At 41.3% G+C, this 23,563-nt stretch overlaps 1 protein-coding gene across 3 annotated transcripts in view; it reads right to left on the reverse strand.

Annotated features, from left to right (window-relative positions):
* LOC139532056 (delta-sarcoglycan-like) overlaps window positions 1–23,563 on the reverse strand; it is a 303,224-nt gene that overhangs the window by 12,427 nt on the left and 267,234 nt on the right. For all 3 annotated transcript variants that reach the window (XM_071329183.1, XM_071329173.1, XM_071329191.1), the window contains exon 6: window positions 18,437–18,509. In XM_071329183.1, the coding sequence (XP_071185284.1) occupies window positions 18,437–18,509 (73 nt within the window). The remainder of the gene's footprint in view (window positions 1–18,436; window positions 18,510–23,563) is intronic.

The following is a 23,563-nucleotide window of genomic DNA, read 5'->3' on the forward strand; positions in this document are numbered from 1 at the left end:
AGTGAGTGTGTGTCTGTGTGTGTGTGGGTATATGTGTGTGTGTCTGGGGAGGGTGTATATATACCGTTTTTATACATTTTCTATAGGATTGAGGTCAGAGCTTTGTGATGGCCACTCCAATACCTTGACTTTGTTGTCCTTAAGCCATTTTGCCACAACTCTGGAAGTATGCTTGGGGTCATTGTCCATTTGGAAGACCCATTTGCGACCAAGCTTTAACTTCCTCACTGATGTCTTGAGATGTTGCTTCAATATATCCACATCATTTTCCTGCCTGATGTGCACTAGTCCCTCCTGCAGCAAAGCACCCCCACAACATGATGCTGCCACCCCCGTGCTTCACGGTTGGGATGGTGTTCTTCAGCTTGCAAGCTTCCCCTTTTTCCTCCAAACATAACGATGGTCATTATGGCCAAACAGTTCTATTTTTGTTTCATCAGACCAGAGGACATTTCTCCAAAAAGTACGATTTTTGTCCCCATGTGCAGTTGCAAACCGTAGTCTGGCTATTTTATGGCGGTTATGGAGCAGTGGCTTCTTCCTTGCTGAGCGGCGTTTCAGGTTATGTCGATATAGAACTCATTTACTGTGGATATGGATACTTTTGTACCTGTTTCTTCCAGCATCTTCACAAGGTCCTTTTCTGTTGTTCTGGGATTGATTTGCACTTTTCGCACCAAAGTACTTTCATCTCTAGGAGACAGAATGTGTCTCCTTCCTGAGCGGTATGATGGCTGCGTGGGCCCATGTTGTTTATACTTGCGTACTATTGTTTGTACAGATGAACGTGGTACCGTTAGGCATTTGAAAATTGCTTCCAAGGATGAACCAGACTTGTGGAGGTCTACAATTTTTTTTCTTAGGTCTTGGCTGATTTCTTTTGATTTTACCGTGATATTAAAACCTCTACGGACCACCCATCCCATCACATTTAAAAAAATAACTTTAGTAAAAAGCACAGCATGCAATAATCTGAGACAGCGCTCAGCCATTCTCCGCCATGTTGGAGTCCAAAGAGTCCACAAAAATACGAAATAACATCATAAATATTCCCTTACCTTTGATGAACTTTCATCAGAATGCAGTGCCAGGAATCCTAGTTCTACAATAAATCGTTATTTTGTTTTAGAATGTCCATTTCCTCTGTCGAATTAGCAACTTTGGCTAGCATGTGTAGCTCACGTGTCCATGAAGATTTTACGCAAGAACGAAAAATTCAAAAAGTGATAATAAAAGTCGAATAAACTGGTCAAACTCAGTTGAGAATCCATCTTTAGGATGTTTTTCACATATATATCCAATAACGTCCCAGACGGAGCATTTCTTCGTGTCTACCTAACGCATTGCAGACAAAGATATGACAAGCCCTAAGTGCGTAGCCAAATACTGCCAATATGGCTGACCTCTCACTCCAACGACTCCCATCCTGTCCCACAGAAGGCTAGACACTTCCTTCCACGTTCTACTGCCTGTTGACATCTAGTGGAAGGCGTATGAAGTGCATACAGATCTATAAATACAAGACAATTGAATAGGCGAAGCCTTTCACAGAGACCCATTTCAGAATTTTCACTTCCTGTTTGGAAGTTTGCCTGCCAAATGAGTTCTGTTTTACTCACAGATATAATTCAAACAGTTTTAGAAACTTCAGAGTGTTTTCTATCCAATAGTAATAATAATATGCATTTCATATGATCTACGACAGAGTACGGGGCCGTTTAAATTGGGCACAATTTTATCCAGAAGTGAAAAGGGCGCCCCCTATTTCCAAGAGGTTTTAAGCAAAGAGGCACTGAGTTTGAAGGTAGGCCTTGAAATACATCCACAGGTACACCTCCAATTGACTAAAATTTTGTCAATTAGCCTATCAGAAGCTTCTAAAGCCATGGCATCATTTTCTGGAATTTTCCAAGCTGTTTAAAGGCACAGTCAACTTAGTGTATGCAAACTTCTGACCCACTGGAATTGTGATACAGTGAATTATAAGTGAAATAATCTGTCTGTAAACAATTGTTGGAAAAATTACTTGTGTCATTTACATAGTAGATGTCCTAACCGACTTGCCAAAACTATCATTTGTTAACAAGACATTTGTGGAGTGGTCGAAAAACAAGTTTTAATGACTCCAACCTAAGTGTATGTAAACTTCCGACTTCAACTGTATGTGTGTGTCTGTGTGTATATGTATATATGTGTGTGTGTGTGTGTGTGTGTATGTCTGTGGGTGTGCATGTACAGCTTCTTCTGTCTATTCTATTCTTTTAAGACACAGAAGTGAGATTACTAGCGACCTCACCAACTCTGCAATTTAAACACAACCGGCTCCAGTCTCTCAAAGTACACTTATTGTTTCCTCCCCAACACTTCAATTAATGTGTATGTGTGTGTGTGTACCTACATGTTTTGGTGGTAGCGAGATAGGTGGTAGTATAGTCACAAGGGGGTAATATGTTGGTGGAGGCTTGTGGCTTATGCTCCATGTGGCTCTGAATGCTCATTGATATGTATCTGCAATGTATAAGGGTTCAAGTCCTTTGTTCTATTTCAGACTTCCTTTGTTCTCTATGATAGGGTTTGAGGCCTTTGTCTTTGTTTTCTATTATAGGGGTTCAAGTCCTCTATTAAAAGGCTAGAGTCCTTTCTTTTTGTGAAACCTTCTTTTTGAATAGAAGTGAGTTGCTAGTTGAGTTGCAATTTTTACAGGTGTGGTTAATGTAAGTCTTCAACAAGCTTTTTGAAGTGAACAAAAATTTTATGGGTAGCCAGGCTACTACAGAGACAATTTGTGTTCTAGAAGAGGTTTGAGTCCTTAAAAGGGGTTATATAAATAGATATACAGTGGCAAGAAAATGTATGTGAACCCTTTGAAATTACCTTGATTTCTGCATAAAATGGTCATTAAATGTGATTACATTTACATTTAAGTCATTTAGCAGACGCTCTTATCCAGAGCGACTTACAAATTGGTGCATTCACCTTATGATATCCAGTGGAACAACCACTTTACAATAGTGCATCTAACTCTTTTAAGGGGGGGGGGAGGGGTTAGAAGGAGTACTTTATCCTATCCTAGGTATTCCTTAAAGAGGTGGGGTTTCAGGTGTCTCCGGAAGGTGGTGATTGACTCCGCTGACCTGGCGTCGTGAGGGAGTTTGTTCCACCATTGGGGTGCCAGAGCAGCGAACAGTTTTGACTGGGCTGAGCGGGAACTGTACTTCCTCAGAGGTAGGGAGGCGAGCAGGCCAGAGGTGGATGAACGCAGTGCCCTTGTTTGGGTGTAGGGCCTGATCAGAGCCTGAAGGTACGGAGGTGCCGTTCCCCTTAGGCAAGCACCATGGTCTTGTAGCGGATGCGAGCTTCAACTGGAAGCCAGTGGAGAGAGCGGAGGAGCGGGGTGACGTGAGAGAACTTGGGAAGGTTGAACACCAGACGGGCTGCGGCGTTCTGGATGAGTTGTAGGGGTTTAATGGCACAGGCAGGGAGCCCAGCCAACAGCCAGTTGCAGTAATCCAGACGGGAGATGACAAGTGCCTGGATTAGGACCTGCGCCGCTTCCTGTGTGAGGCAGGGTCGTACTCTGCGAATTTTGTAGAGCATGAACCTACAGGAACGGGTCACCGCCTTGATGTTAGTGATCTTCATCTATGTTACAACAATAGACAAAAACAGTTTGCTTAAACTAATAACACACAAACAATTATACATTTTCATGTCTTTATTGAACACACCGTATAAACATTCACAGTGCAGGGTGGTAAAGTATTTGAACCGTTGGATTTAATAACTGGTTGAACCTCCTTTGGCAGCAATAACCTCAACCAAACATTTTCTGTATTTGCGGATCAGACCTGCACAACAGACAGGAGGAATTTTGGACCATTCCTCTTTATAAAACTGTTTCAGTTCAGCAATATTTTTGGGATGTCTGGTGTGAACTGCTCTATTGAGGTCATGCCACAGCATCTCAAATCAGATAGAGGTCAGGACTCTGACTGGGCCACTCCAGAAAGTGTATTTTCTTCTGTTGAAGCCATTCTGTTGCTGATTTACTTCTGTGTTTTGGGTTGTTGTCCTGTTGCATCACCCAACTTCTGTTGAGCTTCAATTGGCGGACAGATAGCCTAACATTCTCCTGCAAAATGTCTTAATAAACTTGGGAATTCATTTGTCCGTCGATTATAGCACACTGTCCAGGCCCTGAGGCAGAAAAGCAGCCCCAAACCATGATGCTCCCTCCACCATACTTTACAGTTGGGATGAGGTGTTGATGTTGGTGTGCTGTGCCTTTGTTTTCTCCACACATTGTGTTGTGTGTTCCTTCCAAACAACTCAACTGTAGTTTCATCTGTCCACAGAATATTTTGCCAGTAGCACTGTGGAACATTCAGGTGCACTTTTGCAAATTTCAGACGTGCAGCAATGGTTTTATTGCACAGCAGTGGCTTCTTCCGTGGTGTCCTCCCATGAACACCATTCTTGTTTAGTGTTTTACGTATTGTAGACTCATCAGAGATGTTAGCATGTTCCAGAGATTTCTGTATGTCTTTAGCTGACAGTCTTGGATTCTTCTTAACCTCATTGAGCATTCTGCGCTGTGCTCTTGCAGTCATCTTTGCAGGACAGCCACTCCTAGGGAGAGTAGCAACAGTGCTGAACTTTCTCCATTTATAGACAATTTGTCTTACCATGGACTGATGAACATCAAGGCTTTTAGAGATACTTTTGTAACCCTTTCCAGCTTTATGCAAGTCAACAATTCTTAATCTTAGGTCTTCTGAGATCTCTTTTGCTCGAGGCATGGTTCACATCAGGTAATGCTTCTTGTGAATAGCAAACTCAAATTTTGTGAGTGTTTTTTATAGGGCAAGGCAGCTCTAACCAACATCTCCAATCTCGTCTCATTGATTGGATTCCAGGTTAGCTGACTCCTGACTCCAATTAGTCATTAGCCTAGGGGTTCACATACTTTTCCAACCTAAACTGTGAATGTTTAAATTATGTATACAATATAGACAAGAAAAATACAATAATTTCTGTGTTATTAGTTTAAGCACACTATGTTTGTCTATTCTTGTGACTTAGATGAAGATCAGATCAAATTTGATGACCAATTTATGCAGAAATCTAGGTAATTCCAAAGGGTTCACATACTTTTTCTTGCCACTGTATATATATATATTTTGGTGTTAAATAAATATATAAACATAGAGATATATATTATACAGCTTTTGAAGTTAATATAATGCCATTGTTAAGAGAGAAAACCAGTCTAGAAAAGGACGGAACAGCTCCTCCAGATGTGAGCATGATAAATATTTTAAATTCACTGTCTAGTGATAGGAAGAACCATTTCAAAGTAGACAAGTGTAGGCAAGAGATAATAAAGAAATATTTCGTCATTATTGACAAAGATGGAATATGGAATCTGTCTGATATAGAAAAAGTTTGGGGAAAAATACAGAGAATGTCTAATTCCTTGACAAAGACGATGGTCTTTAACTGTATTAGCCGAAGTAAGAAAACAGGATGAGAAATTATTTCGGGAGAATCAAATCAAATCAAAGTTTATTTGTCACGTGCGCCAAATACAAAAAGTATAGACCTTACAGTGAAATGCTTACTTACAGGTGTCACGTTCTGACCTTTATTTTCCTTTGTTTTGTCTTTAGTTAGTATGGTCAGGGCGTGAGTTGGGGTGGGCAGTTCTATGTTGTCTGTTTCTATGTGGGGTTTTCTAGTTTGGCCTGACATGGTTCTCAATCAGAGGCAGGTGTTTTGTGTTGTCTCTGATTGGGAACCATATTTAGGTAGTCTGTTTTGTATTGTGTGTTGTGGGTTATTGTCTATGTCTTTACGTAAGTTGCCTGTGTCTGCACTTGTCATAGTATAGCTTCACGTTCGTTCGTTCGTTGTTTTGTCAGTTTGTCAAGTGTTCTTCGTTTCGTCTTCGTTAAATAAATTCAAGTATGTATTCAAACCACGCTGCGCTTTGGTCCGATCCTTGCTCCTCCTCAGACGAGGAGGATTACGACGTTCGTGACAACAGGCTCTAACCAACAGTGCAAAAAAGGTATTAGGTGAACAATAGGTAAGTAAAGAAATAAAAAAAACAGTAAAAAGACAGTGAAAAATAACAGTAGCGAGGCTATATACAGTAGCGAAGCTATAACAGCAGCGAGGCTACATACAGGCACCGGTTAGTCGGGCTGATTGAGGTAGTATGTACATGTAGATATGGTTAAAGTGACTATGCATATACAGTAGAAGTTGGAAGTTTACATACATTTAGGCTGGAGTTAATAAAACTTGTTTTCCAACCACTTCAACCACTGTTAAAACTTCTTATGGTTGAGATCCCGCTAACAGGATCGATATGACAACAGCCAGTGAAAGTGCAGGGCGCCAAATTCAAACAACAGAAATCTCATAATTAAAATTCCTCAAACATACAAGTATCTTATACCATTTTAAATACAATTTTTAAGGTAATCTTGTTGTTAATCCCACCACAGTGTCCGATTTCAAAAAGGCTTTACAGCGAAAGCACCACAAACGATTACGTTAGGTCACCGCCAAATCACCGAAAAACACAGCCATTTTTCCAGCCAAAGACAGGAGTTAACAAAAAGCAGAAATAGAGATAAAATAAATCTGTAACCTTTGATGATCTTCATCAGATGACACTCATAGGACTTCATGTTACACAATATATGTATGTTTGTTCGGTAAAGTTCATATTTATATAAAAAAATCTCAGTATACATTGGCGCGTTATGTTCAGTAGTTCCAAACACATCCAGTGATTTTGCAGAGAGCCACATCAATTTCCAGAAATACTCATAATAAACAGTGATCAAAGATACAAGTGTTATACATGGAATTTTAGATCCACTTCTCCTTAATGCAACCACTGTGTCAGATTTCAAAAAAGCTTTACGGAAAAAGCAAACCATGCAATAATCTGAATACGGCGCTCAGAGCCCAAACCAGCCAAAAAGATATCCGCCATATTGTGCAGTCAACAGAAGTCAGAAATAACATGATAAATATTCACTTACCTTTGATGATCTTCATCAGAATGCACTCCCAGGAATCCCAGTTCCACAATAAATGTTTGTTTTGTTCGATAATGTCCATCATTTATGTCCAAATAGCTATTTTTGTTAGTGCGTTTTGTAAACAAATCCAAAGTCACGAAGCGCGTTCACTAGGAGCAGACGAAATGTCAAAAAATTCCGTTACAGTCCGTAGAAACATGTTAAACGATGTATAGAATCAATCTTTAGGATGTTTTTAACATACATTTTCAATAATGTTCCAACCAGAGAACTCCTTTATCTGTAGAAATGCAAACCCCTCACGTGAACGAGCGTCACGAGCCTGTGGCACTCTGCCAGACCACTGACTCAACGAGCCACTATGAGCCCCTCCTTTACAGTAGAAGCCTCAAACAAGTTTCTAAAGACTGTTGACATCTAGTGGAAGCCTTAAGAAGTGCAACATGACCAATATCCCACTGTATCTTCAATAGGGAATGAGTTGAAAAACGACCAACCTCAGATTTCCCACTTCCTGGTTGGATTTTTTCTCATGTTTTGCCTGCCATATGAGTTCTGTTATACTCACAGACATCATTCAAACAGTTTTAGAAACTTCAGAGTGTTTTCTGAATACTAATAATATGCATATTTTAGCAACTGGGACTGAGTAGCAGGCCGTTTACTCTGGGCACCTCTGGGCACCTTATTCATCCAAGCTACTCAATACTGCCCCTAGCCTTAAGAAGTTAACAAACTATAGTTTTGGCAAGTCGGATAGGACATCTTCTTTGTGCATGATACAAGTAATTTTTCCAATAATTGTTTACAGACAGATTATTTCACTTATAATTCACTGTATCACAATTCCAGTGGGTCAGAAGTTTACATACACTAAGTTGACTGTACCTTTAAACAGCTTGGAAAATTCCTGAAAATGATGCTATGGCTTTAGAAGCTTCTGATAGGCTAATTGACATCATTTGAGTGCAGGAGGGACTGGTGCACTTAACAAAATAGATGGCATCATGAGGCAGGAAAATTATGTGGATATATTGAAGCAACGTCTCAAGACATCAGTCAGGAAGTTAAAGCTTGGTTGCAAAAGGGTCTTCCAAATGGACAATGACCCCAACCATACTTCCAAAGTTGTGACAAAATGGCTTAAGGACAACAGGGTCAAGGTATTGGAGTGGCCATCACAAAGCCCTGACCTCAATCCTATAGAACATTTGTGGGCAGAACTGAAAAAGCATGTGCGAGCAAGGAGGCCTACAAACCTGACTCAGTTACACCAGCTCTGTCAGGAAGAATGGGCCAAAATTCACCCAACTTATTGTGGAAAGCTTGTGGAAGGCTACCAGAAACGTTTGACCCATGTTAAACAATTTAAAGGCAATGCTACCAAATACTAATTGAGTGTATGTAAACTTCTGACCCACTGGGAATGTGATGAAAGAAATGAAAGCTGAAATAAATCATTCTTTCAACTTTTATTCTGACATTTCACATTCTTAAAATAAGGTGGTGATCCTAACTGACCTAAGACAGGGAATTTTTACTCTGATTAAATGTCAGGAAACTGAGTTTAAATGTATTTGGCTAATGTGTAGGTAACCTTCCGACTTCAACTGTATGATAAACAGAGAGTAGCAGTTGCATAAAAGAGGGTTTGGCGGGTGGTGGGTGGCGGGTGGCGGGACACAATGCAGATAGCCTGGTTAGCCAATGTGCGGGGGCACTGGTTGGTTGGGCCAATTGAGGTAGTATGTACATGAATGTATAATTAAAAGTGACTATGCATATATGATAAACATAGAGTAGCAGCAGCGTAAAAGAGAGGTTGGGGGGGCACACAATGCAAATAGTCCGGGTAGCCATTTGATTACTTGTTCAGGAGTCTTATGGCTTGGGGGTAAAAACTGTTGAGGAGCCTTTTGTCCTAGACTTGGCACTCCGGTACCGCTTGCCATGCGGTAGTAGAGAGAACAGTCTATGACTTGGGTAGCTGGGGTCTTTGACAATTTTTAGGGCCTTCCTCTGACACCGCCTGGTGTAGAGGTCCTGGATGGCAGGCAGCTTAGCCCCAGTGATGTACTGGGCCGTACACACTACCCTCTGTAGTGCCTTGCGGTCTGAGGCCGAGCAATTGCCGTACCAGGCAGTGATGCAACCAGTCAGGATGCTCTCGATGTTGCAGCTCATGACAGGACATTGCAGAGAGATAAGGATAGTTTGAAAGCTCTTGGTTCACAAATCAAAACCTTGAAAGAAGAAATTCAACAATGACAGGCAAGGGTCGTAAAAACATACTTGGCTCCAACATGTGGAGGACCATTTGTTCCTTCAATCCACCCTCAGGCTGAGTTGCGCAAGAATGATCGGGTATCAAGCATCTGGTCAGCACTGCCTGGCTTTGAGTCAACAGATACTGGCAGCGATGACGAACGATGTCTTAGGCCAACTAGAACACAGACTGTAAAAGGGTTACAGTTACTAGCCTTTGTTCTGAACAACCGCGAACATGGTGTACTTGAGGAAAAGGTTTATAGAGCTGTGGGTGTTGAAGAGCAAGATGTGGCCAATGGATGGAGAGCCATACATGTTTTCCTTAAGGGTACCAATTGGGGGGAGAGAACCAAATGTGTTCAAAAACCGAAAGAACCGTTTGTTGATTTTGAAGAAATGTTTAGAGCAGAGGTGGTTAGACACAGTGGGTTACCTGGCATGGAAGATGAACGTACACTCAATTCCTCCAAAAATGGGGCAATCACTCATCAGCTGATGCAATCCATACATGATGATTTGCGAAAAACTTTTGTTTCCACAACTAATGACTGGGAGAGACAAACCTACGGTGACATCATTGAAAGGTTGTCATGACTGGACAGAGACATCAAAAAACATATGTGTTATGGCTTTACACCCCCTGCTATAATGTGGATAAAGAGTTACTTGTCTAACAGAACACACAGGGTGTTCTTTAATGGAAGCCTCTCAAATATAATCCAGTTAGAATCAAGAAATCCCCAGGGTAGCTGTTTAGGCGCCTTGCTATTTAAATTTTTTACTAACGACATGCCACTGACTTTGAGTAAAGCCAGAGTGTCTATCTATGCGGATGACTCAACAATATACACGTCAGCTACTACAGCGACTGAAATGACTGCAACACTCAACAAAGAGCTGCAGTTAGTTTCAGAGTGGGTGGCAAGGAGTAAGTTAGCCTTAAATATTTCAAAAACTAAAAGTACTGTATTTGGAACAAAACACTCACTAAACCCTGAACCTCAACTAAGTATTGTAATAATTAATGTGGAAATTGAGCAAGTTGAGATGACTAAAATGCTTGGAGTAACCCTAGATTGTAAACTGTTATGGTCAAAACATATTGATGCAGTCGTAGCTAAGATGGGGAGAAGTCTGTCTATAATAAAGCAATGCTCTGCCTTCTTAACAACACTATCAACAAGGCAGGTCCTACAGGCCCTAGTTTTGTTGCACGTTGACTACTGTTCAGTCATGTGGTCAGGTGCCACAAAAAAGGACATAGGAAAATTGCAATTGGCTCAGAACAGGGCAGCACGGCTGGCCCTTGGATGTACAGAGAGCTAATATTAATAATATGCATGTCAATCTCTCCTGGCTGAAAGCAGAGGAGAGATTGACTTCATCACTACTTTTATTTATGAGAGGTACTGACATGTTGAATGCACAGAGCTGTTTGTCTAAACTACTGGCACACAGCTCGGACACCCATGCATACCCCACAAGACATGCCACAAGAGGTCTCTTCACAGTCCCCAAGTCCAGAACAGACTATGGGAGTCACACAGTACTACATAGAGCCATGACAACATGGAACTCTATTCGACATCAAGTAACTGACGCAAGCAGTAAAAAAAACAGATAGTTAAACACCTTGTGGAAGAAGCGGGGACTGTGAAGCAACACAAACATTGGCATAGACACACACACACACACACACACACACACACACACACACACACACACACACACACACACACACACACACACACACACACACACACACACACACACACACACACACACACACACATGATAACATATGCACTATACATACACATGGATTTAGTACTGTGGATATGTGGTAGTGGTGGAGTAGGGGCCTGAGGGCACACAGTGTGCTGTGAAATCTGTGAATGTATTGTCATGTTTTTCAAGTTGTATAAACTGCCTTAATTTTGCTGGACCCCAGGAAGCGTAGCTGCTGCTTTGGCAGCAGCTAATGGGGATCAATAATAAATACAAATACAAATCAACATAATAAACCTGCTGTTATGAGATTTGTGCAGGTTCCGAGTAAAACCAACAACATTATTCGTTCAGTAGAAGAGAAACCTGGTGTATGTCATTATTGCGGGATTTCTGGTCACTGGCAACGAGAATGTCGGAAAAGAAAATGTGTTCTTATGAGGAATGGCCAGGAGAAGCAGGGTCCGTCTAAGGGGAAATGGAATCACGATAACAGCCCCAACGACACAATGCTGATGCAGAAATTTAAGAAGCTCTCTCCAGCTCAGCAGCAGATTTTGCTGGATGCTGTGGAGGTAAACTAATGGACTCCCTCTTACGTCCCATCCCAGCTGAAATTGGATGGAATATATGTGAACATGATGGTTAACAACTTTGCAGTAGATTGTTTAGTAGATACGGGTCCTGAAGTCACTTTATTGCCCATATCTTATGCAAGACATGTATGTCCTCAGTACACAGGCAAGAAGATGAGAGCAACAGGAGTGGGGGGGTGACAGATATGAAACAGACCAAACCATTATCAAATTCTATTGGTCCAATGAAGATTGATGCACGGGTGTGGATAGGCTCATTTGAACAACCTATTTTAGGCCTTGATGTTATTATGCAACTTGACTCTACATTGAACGTCTATGAAGGTTAAGGTGACGTGTCAAATTAGACAACCGCAGGGCTCTACAGTTCAGAACCATCCTATTTGTAATATGAAGAAAAATGAGAGTGGAACTTGGGATATGGAACCAGTGTGCTTGACAGGTGTTGCCCCACCTTGCACAAAACAATATCCCATTAGCAAGGAAGCTATGGACGCTACTAAAGTAGTGATTAAAGATTTATGGGACATGGGTTGAAAAGACACCATGTAATCCCGCTACTCTGATGTATCCTACAGACACCACATGACTTGAACACGACTGTTGTGAGTTGGTTTTGGATCAGCTCTCTGATGGGTTTATAGAGTTTATCTTATACACAGATGGTTCGAGCATTGTGGAGGGGGGTGTGAGGATGGCTGAGCATGGGTAGTTACTACAATGGACAATGTGATACTACCATGCACGTTAGATTTGAGAAAAGCAGACGTTCACTTCATGAGTGACACAATGCTTAACTATTGCATACAACAGTAGGGGAAGCAGACAGACAATTAAAAGAGGTGTGGGGAATAACTCCCAAGGGGGAACATGATGTAGTACCAGGACAGTGGGTGATGCTAAACAAATATGAAACAGACACATTAGGGCCAAAATGGGAAGGTCCTTATCAAGTTTTGCTCATAAAGAGGTCAGCAGTAAAAGTACAGGGGCAATCACGATGGATACATGTCATTCATTGCAAGGTTGTCCATTTTGATGACAAAGTGAAGCCTGGAGAATAAAGAACTGATTGATTAGCAAACGGGGGCCAATCTCAGGTGAAGAAGCATAGTAAGATGATCAGAAATTGATAAGCTTCTATGTTGTATACCGCAGTCATCATATTAGGGATATCTAGGTGAAAGGTCAACATTTTCCTGAAAATTGGGGCTTGATTACTTAGGGAAATCTATGTGAAATATGAATTTCTCTTAAAACCAGGACATGTTACTTTCACTTTTTGTTTCCTTCGTTACAGGTTATGATAATCTATCGTCTGAGGCTGCAGCAATATCCTTCAATTCAAGGAATGTACCTGAAATAATACAAGATCACCGGTGAAGTGCAACCAGTGGAACGGAAGAAGAATTTCTCACTACCGGCAGACTGTCAGAACAGAAATCTATGTGGGACTGATACCAGTGTGGAAGAGCTGGTCACTTTTAAAGGACTTGGTGAATGATTACCTTGCCAATAGGATGATTGAATATTGTCTTGCAGACAATTGTTATTCTTTGTGTGTGTGAGTTTCCTCCTAATACAGGATGTGGTAGGAACCGGAACATCATCATTACACCTGTTAATACTTATTTTCTATAACTTTTTTGAAATAAATTTCTTATTGTAACAGCAAGTACTGTGTGCCCTTTGTGTTTTATAGAAATGCAAGGTGTTTAATGTGAATGATTTTATGCTTACTGCTGATGTTTTTTATACTGTCTATTTTCATGTTATTTAATTGTTTTCTAAAAATACATTTTAAGTATATTTATTTTTAAAATGGTCTAGGGGGGAGTGTAAGAATATGTTGAAGATAAATACACAACGCAGAGACAGAGGACGAGAGGTCAAAAGGACAAGAAGTCAATAGAGTAATAACGATTAAGGGAAATAGTGTTTTTTCTGTAATAGGGAATTATTGATCAATGGTTCAGAGACATGGGAGGAATATGTCTTCTGAAATAGGATACTTGTCATTTGGCCATTGGCTAGTTTTATTGCAAGGGATTCTAATTGGTCAACCACAGGCTAGGGCTAGGTTATAAAACTACATGCTGTCCCTTTGTTCTTGGGAGATAATCACAGGAGAGAACCACTGGAGAGCATCACTGAGGACAGGGGAGAATGACCATCTACCTCCCTGTATGATTTGTCCTCTTCGAATAAACCTATTTTCCTCCCTGATTTGCATTGGGGTCTGTGTTATTAAAGAATAACATAAATTGCTAACATTCATTATCTCTCTCTCTACCAATGTGTCTCCCCTGCCAGCCAGCACCTAAACTCATTTATCTTTCCCTCTTCACGAGTGAGAACTTCCTTCAATTCGATTTTGATGAGCATCCGGGCATTGATCTGGGCGTAGTGAGGGCCAATCCAAGCAGCAGTCCTGCCAAAGATACGGCCATTGATCTCTACATGTCAGAATCCACAAAACAACGCTTCCGAATGGTTCTCCATCGACATTCCACTGGACAGGAAGTAGAGCTAATTGCTGGAGGAGTATACATTGCTTACAGAGTTTCTCCAAGCTACAGGTCATTGGAAGAAAGAGTCGAAACCTTCTGAACCAGTTCAAAGGCTTTAGCAGTTTAATGTTACACTGTAAAAAGGGCTCTAAAGTGGAACAAAATGTTTTGCTGTGTGACGAAGAGTTTTTTGGGGGGGGCGCACTGTGCGACTAGGAAAAACCCCCAGATAATAATTGTTTTAATGATACGGCTACACTCTACCGTTGTTTCCATGTGCACTAAACAAAAAAAGCAAGTGCAGATTCGACAGCGTCATGGCTGCACCATTACTATAGCAAAAACGGCTTGCTTGAAGCCCAACCAGGTCAAAAGATCTGACCCATATTACCTGCGCAACATTTTTATCTTCCTATTGTGGCTCGCCGGGACCGCAGTTTACATTCATAGACCATGTCGTGGGATGTTCTAAAACTACTCGCGAGTCATTAATGATTTGTTTACTCTTTGTTCAGTCATGTTACTTCATTGGCTAGCTAACAACCTGGTAACTTTACCAGTATATCCAAACATTTTGTAGCACAGAAAGAAAGGAAAAGGGATGGTAATCCTGTGTGGTTCAGCTTGTAGAGCAATGCAAGTTTTGTGGCTTCAATTCCCACATGGGACCAGTATGAAAATGTATATACTCACTACTGTAAATTGCTCTGGATAAGATGGTCTCCTAAATTGTAATTGGATAGCTTCTTCAGGAGATCAATGATCATAGCATTTTTTGTGTATACACAATATGTATGTACGTATATATACAGTACCAGTCTGCAGCAGAGGTAACTCTGGGTCTTCCTTTCCTGTGGCGGTCCTCATGAGAGCCAATTTCATCATTTCAAAGTTCTTGAAATGTTCCAGATTGACTGACCTTCATGTTTTAAAGTAACGATGGACTGTTGTTTGTCTTTGCTTATTTGAGCTGTTCTTGCCATAATATGGACCAAATAGGGCTATCTTCTGTATACCACCCCTACGTTGTCACAACACAACTGATTGGCTCAAACACATTAATAAGGAAAACATTCCACAAATTAACTTTTAACAAGGCACGCCTGTCAATTGAAATGCATTCCAGGTGACTACCTCATGAAGCTGGTTGAGAGAATGCCAAGAGTGTGCAAAGCTGTCATCAAGGATAAGGGTGGCTCCATTGAAGAATCTCAAATATAAAATATATTTTGATTTGTTTAACACTTTTTGGGATACTACATGATTCCATATGTGTTATTTCATAGTTTACAATGTAGAACATAGTAAAAATAAAGAAAAACCCTGGAATGAGTCAGTGTCCAAACATTTCACTGGTACAGTACTGTATATATATTTTTTTGCAAAGCATAGCTTTATTGTGCATAAGTCAATGGAACTTGGAGATACACAGAGAGTAGCCACCCATTCTAAGGGCCTGCGGGTGCTGCATCAGCGATCTTCTTGGCTGCTGCATTGGCTGTCTTATGGCCTTTCTATTTGTGCTTCTTGGAGAAACGCATGTTCTTCGTGAACTTAGTTTCGACCCTTTTCATGGTCTCGTAGCGGTTTGATCTGGGCTTCTTGATCCCATTCCTGTGGGCCATACGGGACTTGTGGGTGGTGTGATTCTTTGCCATTTCTGTTCTGTGGCTCTGCCACACGTACGAGATGACAATCGGAAGAAAGCAATGATCATAGCAATGAATGAATGACAGATTTCTTGAATGTTGTCAGGACAAACCTGACATTTTAAAGAGACAGTGTACAATTTTAAATGTAATGCATCTCAGTAGGAACATTTTGCTTTTACACATTGTAGAAACCTAATACTCCTCACATGACTGGAATTTCAATAACATGGATTTGTATCAACATCTTATAATAAACTCTTTGCAGTGTTACATATTAGTTTCAAAAGTGGCTACAATTCATAAAGGCCCAATATAGGCTGTATCTCAATCAATTGAAAAAAATATTATTTTAAGGTGCTCCTACATTCCATGTGGTGCTCGTAATTAAAAAAAAATTGGGAGCACCAGTGCTACCGATGAAAAATGTTAATTTAGAGCCTTGGCCATGTGTTTTGCGCCATCATAACAGATTTTATCCTGTGTTTTTATCCTTATCCAGAAATGAGAATTAAAATTGTCTGAGGATGGTGCTGGACCATCTGAAATAAAAAATGTAATGCTTTAAATAAAGGTTATATCAAGGTCATGTGACATGATTGCGCACAACACAGTGCTCTAGATAGGGAAGGGTGGCTGGGGAGATGTATTTCTAAAAAACATGCAACAATTTAAAAGATTTTACTGAGTTACAGTTCATATCATATAAGCAAATCAGTCAATTTAAATATATTCATTCGGCCCTAATCTATGGATTTCACATGACTGGGAATACAGATATGCATCTATTGGTCACAGATACCTTAAAAAAAAGGTAGGGCCGTGGATCAGAATACCAGTCAGTATTTGGTGTGACCACCATTTGCCTCAGGCAGTGCGACATATCTCCTTTGCATAGAGTTGATCAAGCTGTTGATTGTGGCCTGTGGAATATTGTCCCACTTCTCTTCAATGGCTGTGCGAAGTTGCTGGATATTGGCGGGAACTGGAACACAATGTCAAACACGTTGATCAAGAGCATCCGAAACATGCTCAATGGGTGACAGATCTGGTTAGTATGCAGGCTATGGAGGAACTGGGACAGCTTTCCAGGAATTGTGTACAGATCCATGCGACATGGGGCTGTGCATTATCATGCTGACACATGAGGTGATGGTGGCAGATGAATGGCACGACTATGGGTCTCAGGATCTCATCACGGTATCTCTGTGCATTCAAATAGCCATTGATAAAATGCAATTTTGTTCGCTGTCCGTATCGTATGCCTGCCCATACCATAACCCCACCACCAGCATTGGGCACTGCTCAGAACCTTGACATCAGCAAACCGCTCACCCACATGACGCCAAACAAGCTGTCAGCCATCTGACCGGTACAGTTGAAATCGGGATTCATCCATGAAGTGCACACTTCTCCAGCGTGCAAGTACCCATTAAATGTGAGCATTTGCCCACTGAAGTCGGTAACGAAGCCGAACTGCAGTCAAGTCAAGGCCCTGGAGAAGACAACGAGCCGCAGATGAGCTTCCCTGAGACGATTTGTGACATTTTGTGCAGAAATTCTTTGGTTGTTCAAACCCACAGTTTCATCAGCTGTCCAGGTGGCTGATCTCAGACGATCCCGCAGGTGAAGAAGTTGGATGTGGAGGTCCTGGGCTGGCGTGGTTACACATGGTCTGCGATTGTGAGGCTGGTTGGACGTAGTGCCAAATTCTTGAAAACAACGTTGGAGGTAGCTTATGGTAGAGGAATGAACATTCAATTACCTGGCGACAGCTCTGGTGGACATTCTTGCAGTCGGCATGCCAATTGCATGCTCCCTCAACATTTTTGACATTTGGGGCATTGTGTTGTGTGACAAAACGGCACATTTTAGGGTGGTCTTTTATTGTACCCAGCACAAGCACGTAAACAAATGTGTGCACAACATTTTAGAGAAATAAGCTTTTTGTGTGTATGAAACAATTCTGGGATCTTTCATTTCAGCTCAAGAAACGTGGGACCAACACTTTACATGTTGCTTTTGTATTTTTTTTCAGCGTATAATGGTTGACATTGGTAGTATGCATGGGGTTAGAGTAGGGCTTCCCATACTCGGCCCTCGGGACCCTAAGGGGTGCACATTTTATTTGTTGCCCAAACACCACACACCGGATTCAAAGCTTGATGATTAGTTAATTATTTGAATCAGCTGTGTAGTTCAAGAGCAAAATGTGCACCCCTTGGGGTCCCAAGGACCAAGGACCTTGGGTTAGTAAATCATTTCACAGGCAATAATCCAAATCACACCCTCACTCTCGCTGAGCGACACACCATGGTTTAGGGAAATGCCCTGTAATCTTCAGTCAGCCCAAATGCACTAGCACAAACTAAACTGTACAGTAGGTCCTCTGCACACGACGGGAGCAATTTTCCCATCATTTTATAATAGCAACCCAGTGACATGCCACAGCAATTCCCCATCAGTTTTTTTGTTGAATGTTGTTTGATTATAAATGCACAGAACATGAGAAAGGTGATGCATGGTGTTATAGCTGTGTGTGAGTTTGTGTATGTATGTATGTACAGTATATATCTACAATATGTGTGCGCATCAGGGTGGATTATTCAAAGAGAAATGTATTTTACCGTAGCTCTTTGAAGGGCTCGGCCCTGACGTGTGGCGTCTCCACAGATTTGCTGAACACGGCTCCCTCGGCACCTGCAATCACAGAACCACAACATTAGCCAGGAGACCTCCCCACTCTGCAAGCCATCGGCCCGTAGCTCAATACCACACTGTGATGCCAAATCAATGGACATAATCTCGGAAGCCACAAATCTATTTGGGCCGCCATGTCCAACAAGTTCTCACCTACTCCACACAGTTAACTTTGGCTCTGAGCTACTGTAGTCCCACTCTATGCTATTGAATAAACCTTTAGGTTAGGGTGCTGCATCACAGTAAGCAGAATCAGGCTAGCGGATCAAAGGTCTCGACTAAATGTGTTTCAAAGCCCATTGTGTCACCGTAGGGACACCAAAACACCTAGAAATAAACGTGTTATTTCAATTATAGGAACGGGATGATGGTCGGGTACCAGAGTACTTGAGAAAATTTACAAGGCCGTTACTCCTTTAGGGTTGTTTTTAAATTACAGCTCTCAGCTTTTCGCTCTGAATGTGGTGAGGGTAAATATGCAAAGAGAAACGCTCCCTCGCCCATGTGGAAAGATAACTCTGTGCTTAACGATCTGTTCCAGGAGGAGCTCTTCTGTTCTTCTGATGTACAGTCTTCAGAAAGTATTCACACCCCTTGACTTTTCACACATTTTGTTGCTTTACACAGTGGGATTAAAATGGATTTAATTATCAATGATCCACACAAAGTACTCTGTAATGTCAAATTGGAAGAAAAATTCTAACCTTTTATTTAATTTAAAACACTAATATATCTTGTTTAGATAAGTATTCAACCCCCTGAGTCAATACATGTTATAATCACCTTTGGCAGCGATTATAGCTGTGAGTCTTTCTGGGTAAGACTCTGAGAGCTTTGCACACCTGGATTGTACAATATTTGCCCATTATTCTTCAAAACATTCTTCCAACTCTGTGAAGTTTGTTGTTGATCATTGCTAGACAGCCATATTCAAGTCTTGCCATAGATTTTCATGCCAATTTAAGTCAAAACTGTGACAACAGTAGGCTACTCAGGAAAAATCAATGTCGTGTTGGTAAGCGACTCCAGTGTATACAGTTGAAGTCGGAAGTTTACATACAGTTAGGTTGTAGTCATTAAAACTTGTCTTAAAACAAATTTCTTGTTAACAAACTATAGTTTTGGCAAGTCGGTTAGGACATCTACTTGGTGCATGACACAAGTAATTTTACCAACAACTGTTTACAGACAGATTATTTCACTTATAATTCACTGTATCACAATTCCAGTGGGTCAGAAGTTTACAAACACTAAGTTGACTGTGCCTTTAAACAGCTTGGAAAATTTCAGAAAATGATGTCATGGCTTTAGAAGCTTCTGATAGGCTAATTGACATAATTTGAGCCAATTGGAGGTGTACCTGTGGATGTATTTCAAGGCCTACCTTCAAACTCAGTGCCTCTTTGCTTGACATCATGGGAAAATCAAAAGAAATCAGCCAAGACCTAAGAAAAAAAATTGTAGACCTCCACAAGTCTGGTTCATCCTTGGGAGCAATTTCCAAACGCCTGAAGGTACCATGTTCATCTGTACAAACAATAGTACACGTATAAACACCATGGGACCACGCAGCCGTCATTCCGCTCAGGAAGGAGACACGTTCTGTCTCCAAGAGATGAACGTACTTTGGTGTGAAAAGTGCAAATCAATCCCAGAACAACAGCAAAGGACCTTGTGAAGATGCTGGAGGAAACAGATACAAAAGTATGTATCCACAGTAAAAACGAGTCCTATATCGACATAACCTGAAAGGCCGCACAGCAAGGAAGAAGCCACTGCTCCAAAACCGCCATAAAATAGCCATACTACGGTTTGCAGATGGGGACAAAGATCGTACTTTTTTGAGAAATGTCCTCTGGTCTGATGAAACAAAAATAGAACTGTTTGACCAATTGACCATCTTTATGTTTGGAGCAAAAAGGGGGAGGCTTGCAAGCTGAAGAACACCATTCCAACTGTGAAGCACGGTGGTGGCAGCATCATGTTGTGGGGGTCCTTTGCTGCAGGAGGGAATGGTGCACTTCACAAAATAGATGGCATCATGAGGGAGGAGAATTATGTGGATATATTGAGGCAACATCTCAAGACATCAGGCAGGAAGTTAAAGCTTGGTCACAAATGGGTCTTCCAAACGGACAATGACCCAAAGCATACTTCCAAAGATGTCACAAAATGGCTTAAGGACAACAAAGTCAAGGTATTGGAGTGGCCATCACAAAGCCCTAACCTCAATCCCATAGAACATTTGTGGTCAGAACTGAAAAAGCATGTGCGAGCAAGGAGGCCTACAAACCTCACTCAGTTACACCAGCTCTGTCAGGAGGAATGGGCCAAAATTCACCCAACATATTTGGAAAGCTTGTGGAAGGCTACCCGAAACGTTTGACCAAAGTTAAACAATTTAACGGCAATGCTACCAAATACTAATTGAGTGTGTGTAAACTTCTGACCCACTGGGAATGCGATGAAAGAAATAAAAGCTGAAATAAATCATTCTCTCTACTATTATTCTGACATTTCACATTCTTAAAATAAAGTGGTGATCCTAACTGACTTAAGACAGGGAATTTTTACTAGGATTAAATGTCAGGAATTGTGAAAAACTGAGTTTAAATGTATTTGGCTAATGTGTATGTAAACTTCGACTTCAACTGTATTTGTATTTGTGTTTAAGGTAATTGTCATGCTGAAAGGTGAATTAATCTTCTATTGTCTGTTGGAAAGCAGACTGAACCCAGTTTTCGCCAAGGATTTTGTCAATGCTTAGCTATATACTGTTTATTTTATCCTAAAAAACTTCCTAGCCCTTGCCGATGACAAACAACATGATGTAGTCACCACCATGCTTGGAAATATGAAGAGTGATACTCAGTGATGTGTTGTGTTGGATTTGCCCAAAAACAACTCCTTGTATTCAGGACAAAAAGTTAATTTCTTTGCCACATTTACTGCAGTATTACTTTACTGCCTTATTAAAAACAGGATGCATGTTTTGCAATATTTTTATTCTGTACCGGCCTCCTTCTTTTCACTCTTTCATTTATGTCAGTATTGAGTAACTATAGTACAATGTTGTTGATCCATCTTCAGTTATCTCCTATCACAGCCATGTATCTTTGTAACTGTTTTAAAATCACCATTGGCCTCATGGTGAAATCCCTGAGCAGTTTTCTTCCTCTCCGGCAACTGAGTTAGAAAGTCTGCCTGTATCTTTGTAGTGACTGAGTGTATTGATACACTATCCAAAGTGTAAATAATAAATGCTCCATGCACAAAGGGATGTTCAATGTCTGCTTTTTTGATAATCCAACTACCAATAGGTGCCCTTCTTTTCGAACCATTGGAAAACCTCCCTGGTCTTTGTGGTTGAATCTGTGCTTGACATTCACTGCTCGACTGAGGGACTTTACAGATAATTGTATGTGTGGGGTATGTTAAACACTAGTATTGCACACAGAGTGAGTCCATGCAACTTGTTATGTGACTTGTTTAGCAAATGTTTACTCCTGAACTTATTGAGGCTTGTCATAACAAAACGGTTGAATACTTTTTGACTCAAAACATTTCAGCTTTCCATTTTTAATTAATTTGTAAACATTTCTAAAAACCTAATGCCACTTTTACATTACGGGGTATTGTGTGTAGATCAGTCACACAAAATCAAAATTTTATCAATTTTAAATTTAGACTGTAACACAACAAAATATGGAAAAAGTCAAGGGGTGTGAGTACTTTCTGAAGGCACTGTATATCTATTGACAGCAGCACGGCAGCGTTGGTCCTCCTGTATGCATCCCAGAGTCCTCTTGGGCGCAGGCTTGCCAGGGGGTCTGCTCTGTGTTGGGTTTGAAGAGCTCCGTGGGGAAGTTTGATCCATTCTTTTACTTTGACAGCTTTGCTGCTGGGAGTCACACCTCCTCAGCAGGAGTGAAGGGAATGGCTATGAGACTGTCACTGGACTTCTGTGTTGTAATGTATATGGATGAGACGTAAAACAACTCCACTTTCAGGGGGTTTAGAGTCCACCTGTTGTAAAGACAATTGATTCGACATGATTTGGAAAGGCACACACCTGTCTATATAAGGTCCCACAGTTGACAGTGCATGTCAAAGCAAAAACCAAGCCATGAGGTCGAAGGAATTGTCCGTAGAGCTCCGAGACAGGATTGTGTCGAGGAACAGATCTGGGGAAGAGCTGGCTGCCTTAGAGCTGGCCGCCCAGCCAAACTGAGCAATCCGGGGAGAAGGGCCTTGGTCAGGGAGTTGACAAAGAACCCGATGGTCACGCTGACAGAGCTCTAGAGTTCCTCTGTGGAGATGGGAGAACATTCCAGAAGGATAACCATCTCTGCAGCACTCCACTAATCAGGAATTTACAGTAGAGCGGCCAGACGGAAGCCACTCCTCAGTAAAAGTCACGTCAGCCTTCTTGGAGTTTGCCAAAAGGCATCTAAAAGACTCTCAGACCATGAGAAACAAGATTCTCTAGTCTGATGAAACCAAGATTGAACTCTTTAGCCTCAATGCCAAGCATCACGTCTGGAGGAAACCTGGCACCATCCCTACGATGAAGCATGGTGGTGGCAGCATCATGCTGTCGGGATGTTTTTCAGCGGCATGAACTGGAAGACTGGTTAGGATCGAGGGAAAGACTAATGGAACAAAGTAGGACCTCAGGACCGGGGCGAAGGTTCACCTTCCAACAGGACAACGACACTAAGCACACAGCCAAGACAATGCAAGAGTGGATTCTGGACAAGTCTCTGAATGTCCTTGAGTTGCCCAGCCAGAGCCCAGACTTGAACCCTATAGAACATCTCTGGAGAGACTTGAAAATAGCTGTGCAGCGACACTCCCCATCCAACCTGACAGAGCTTGAGAGGATCTGCAGTGAAGAATGGAAGAAACTCCCCAAATACAGGTGTGCCAAGCTTTTAGCGTCATACCCAAGAAGACTCAAGACTGTAATCGCTGCCTAAGGTGCTTCAACAATGTACTGAGTAAAGGGTCTTAATACTTTATTTATTTGTAATAAATTTGCAAACATTTCTAAA

The sequence above is a fragment of the Salvelinus alpinus genome, chromosome 1 (genome assembly GCF_045679555.1).
Source record: "Salvelinus alpinus chromosome 1, SLU_Salpinus.1, whole genome shotgun sequence".
NCBI classification, from domain to species: Eukaryota; Metazoa; Chordata; class Actinopteri; order Salmoniformes; family Salmonidae; genus Salvelinus; species Salvelinus alpinus.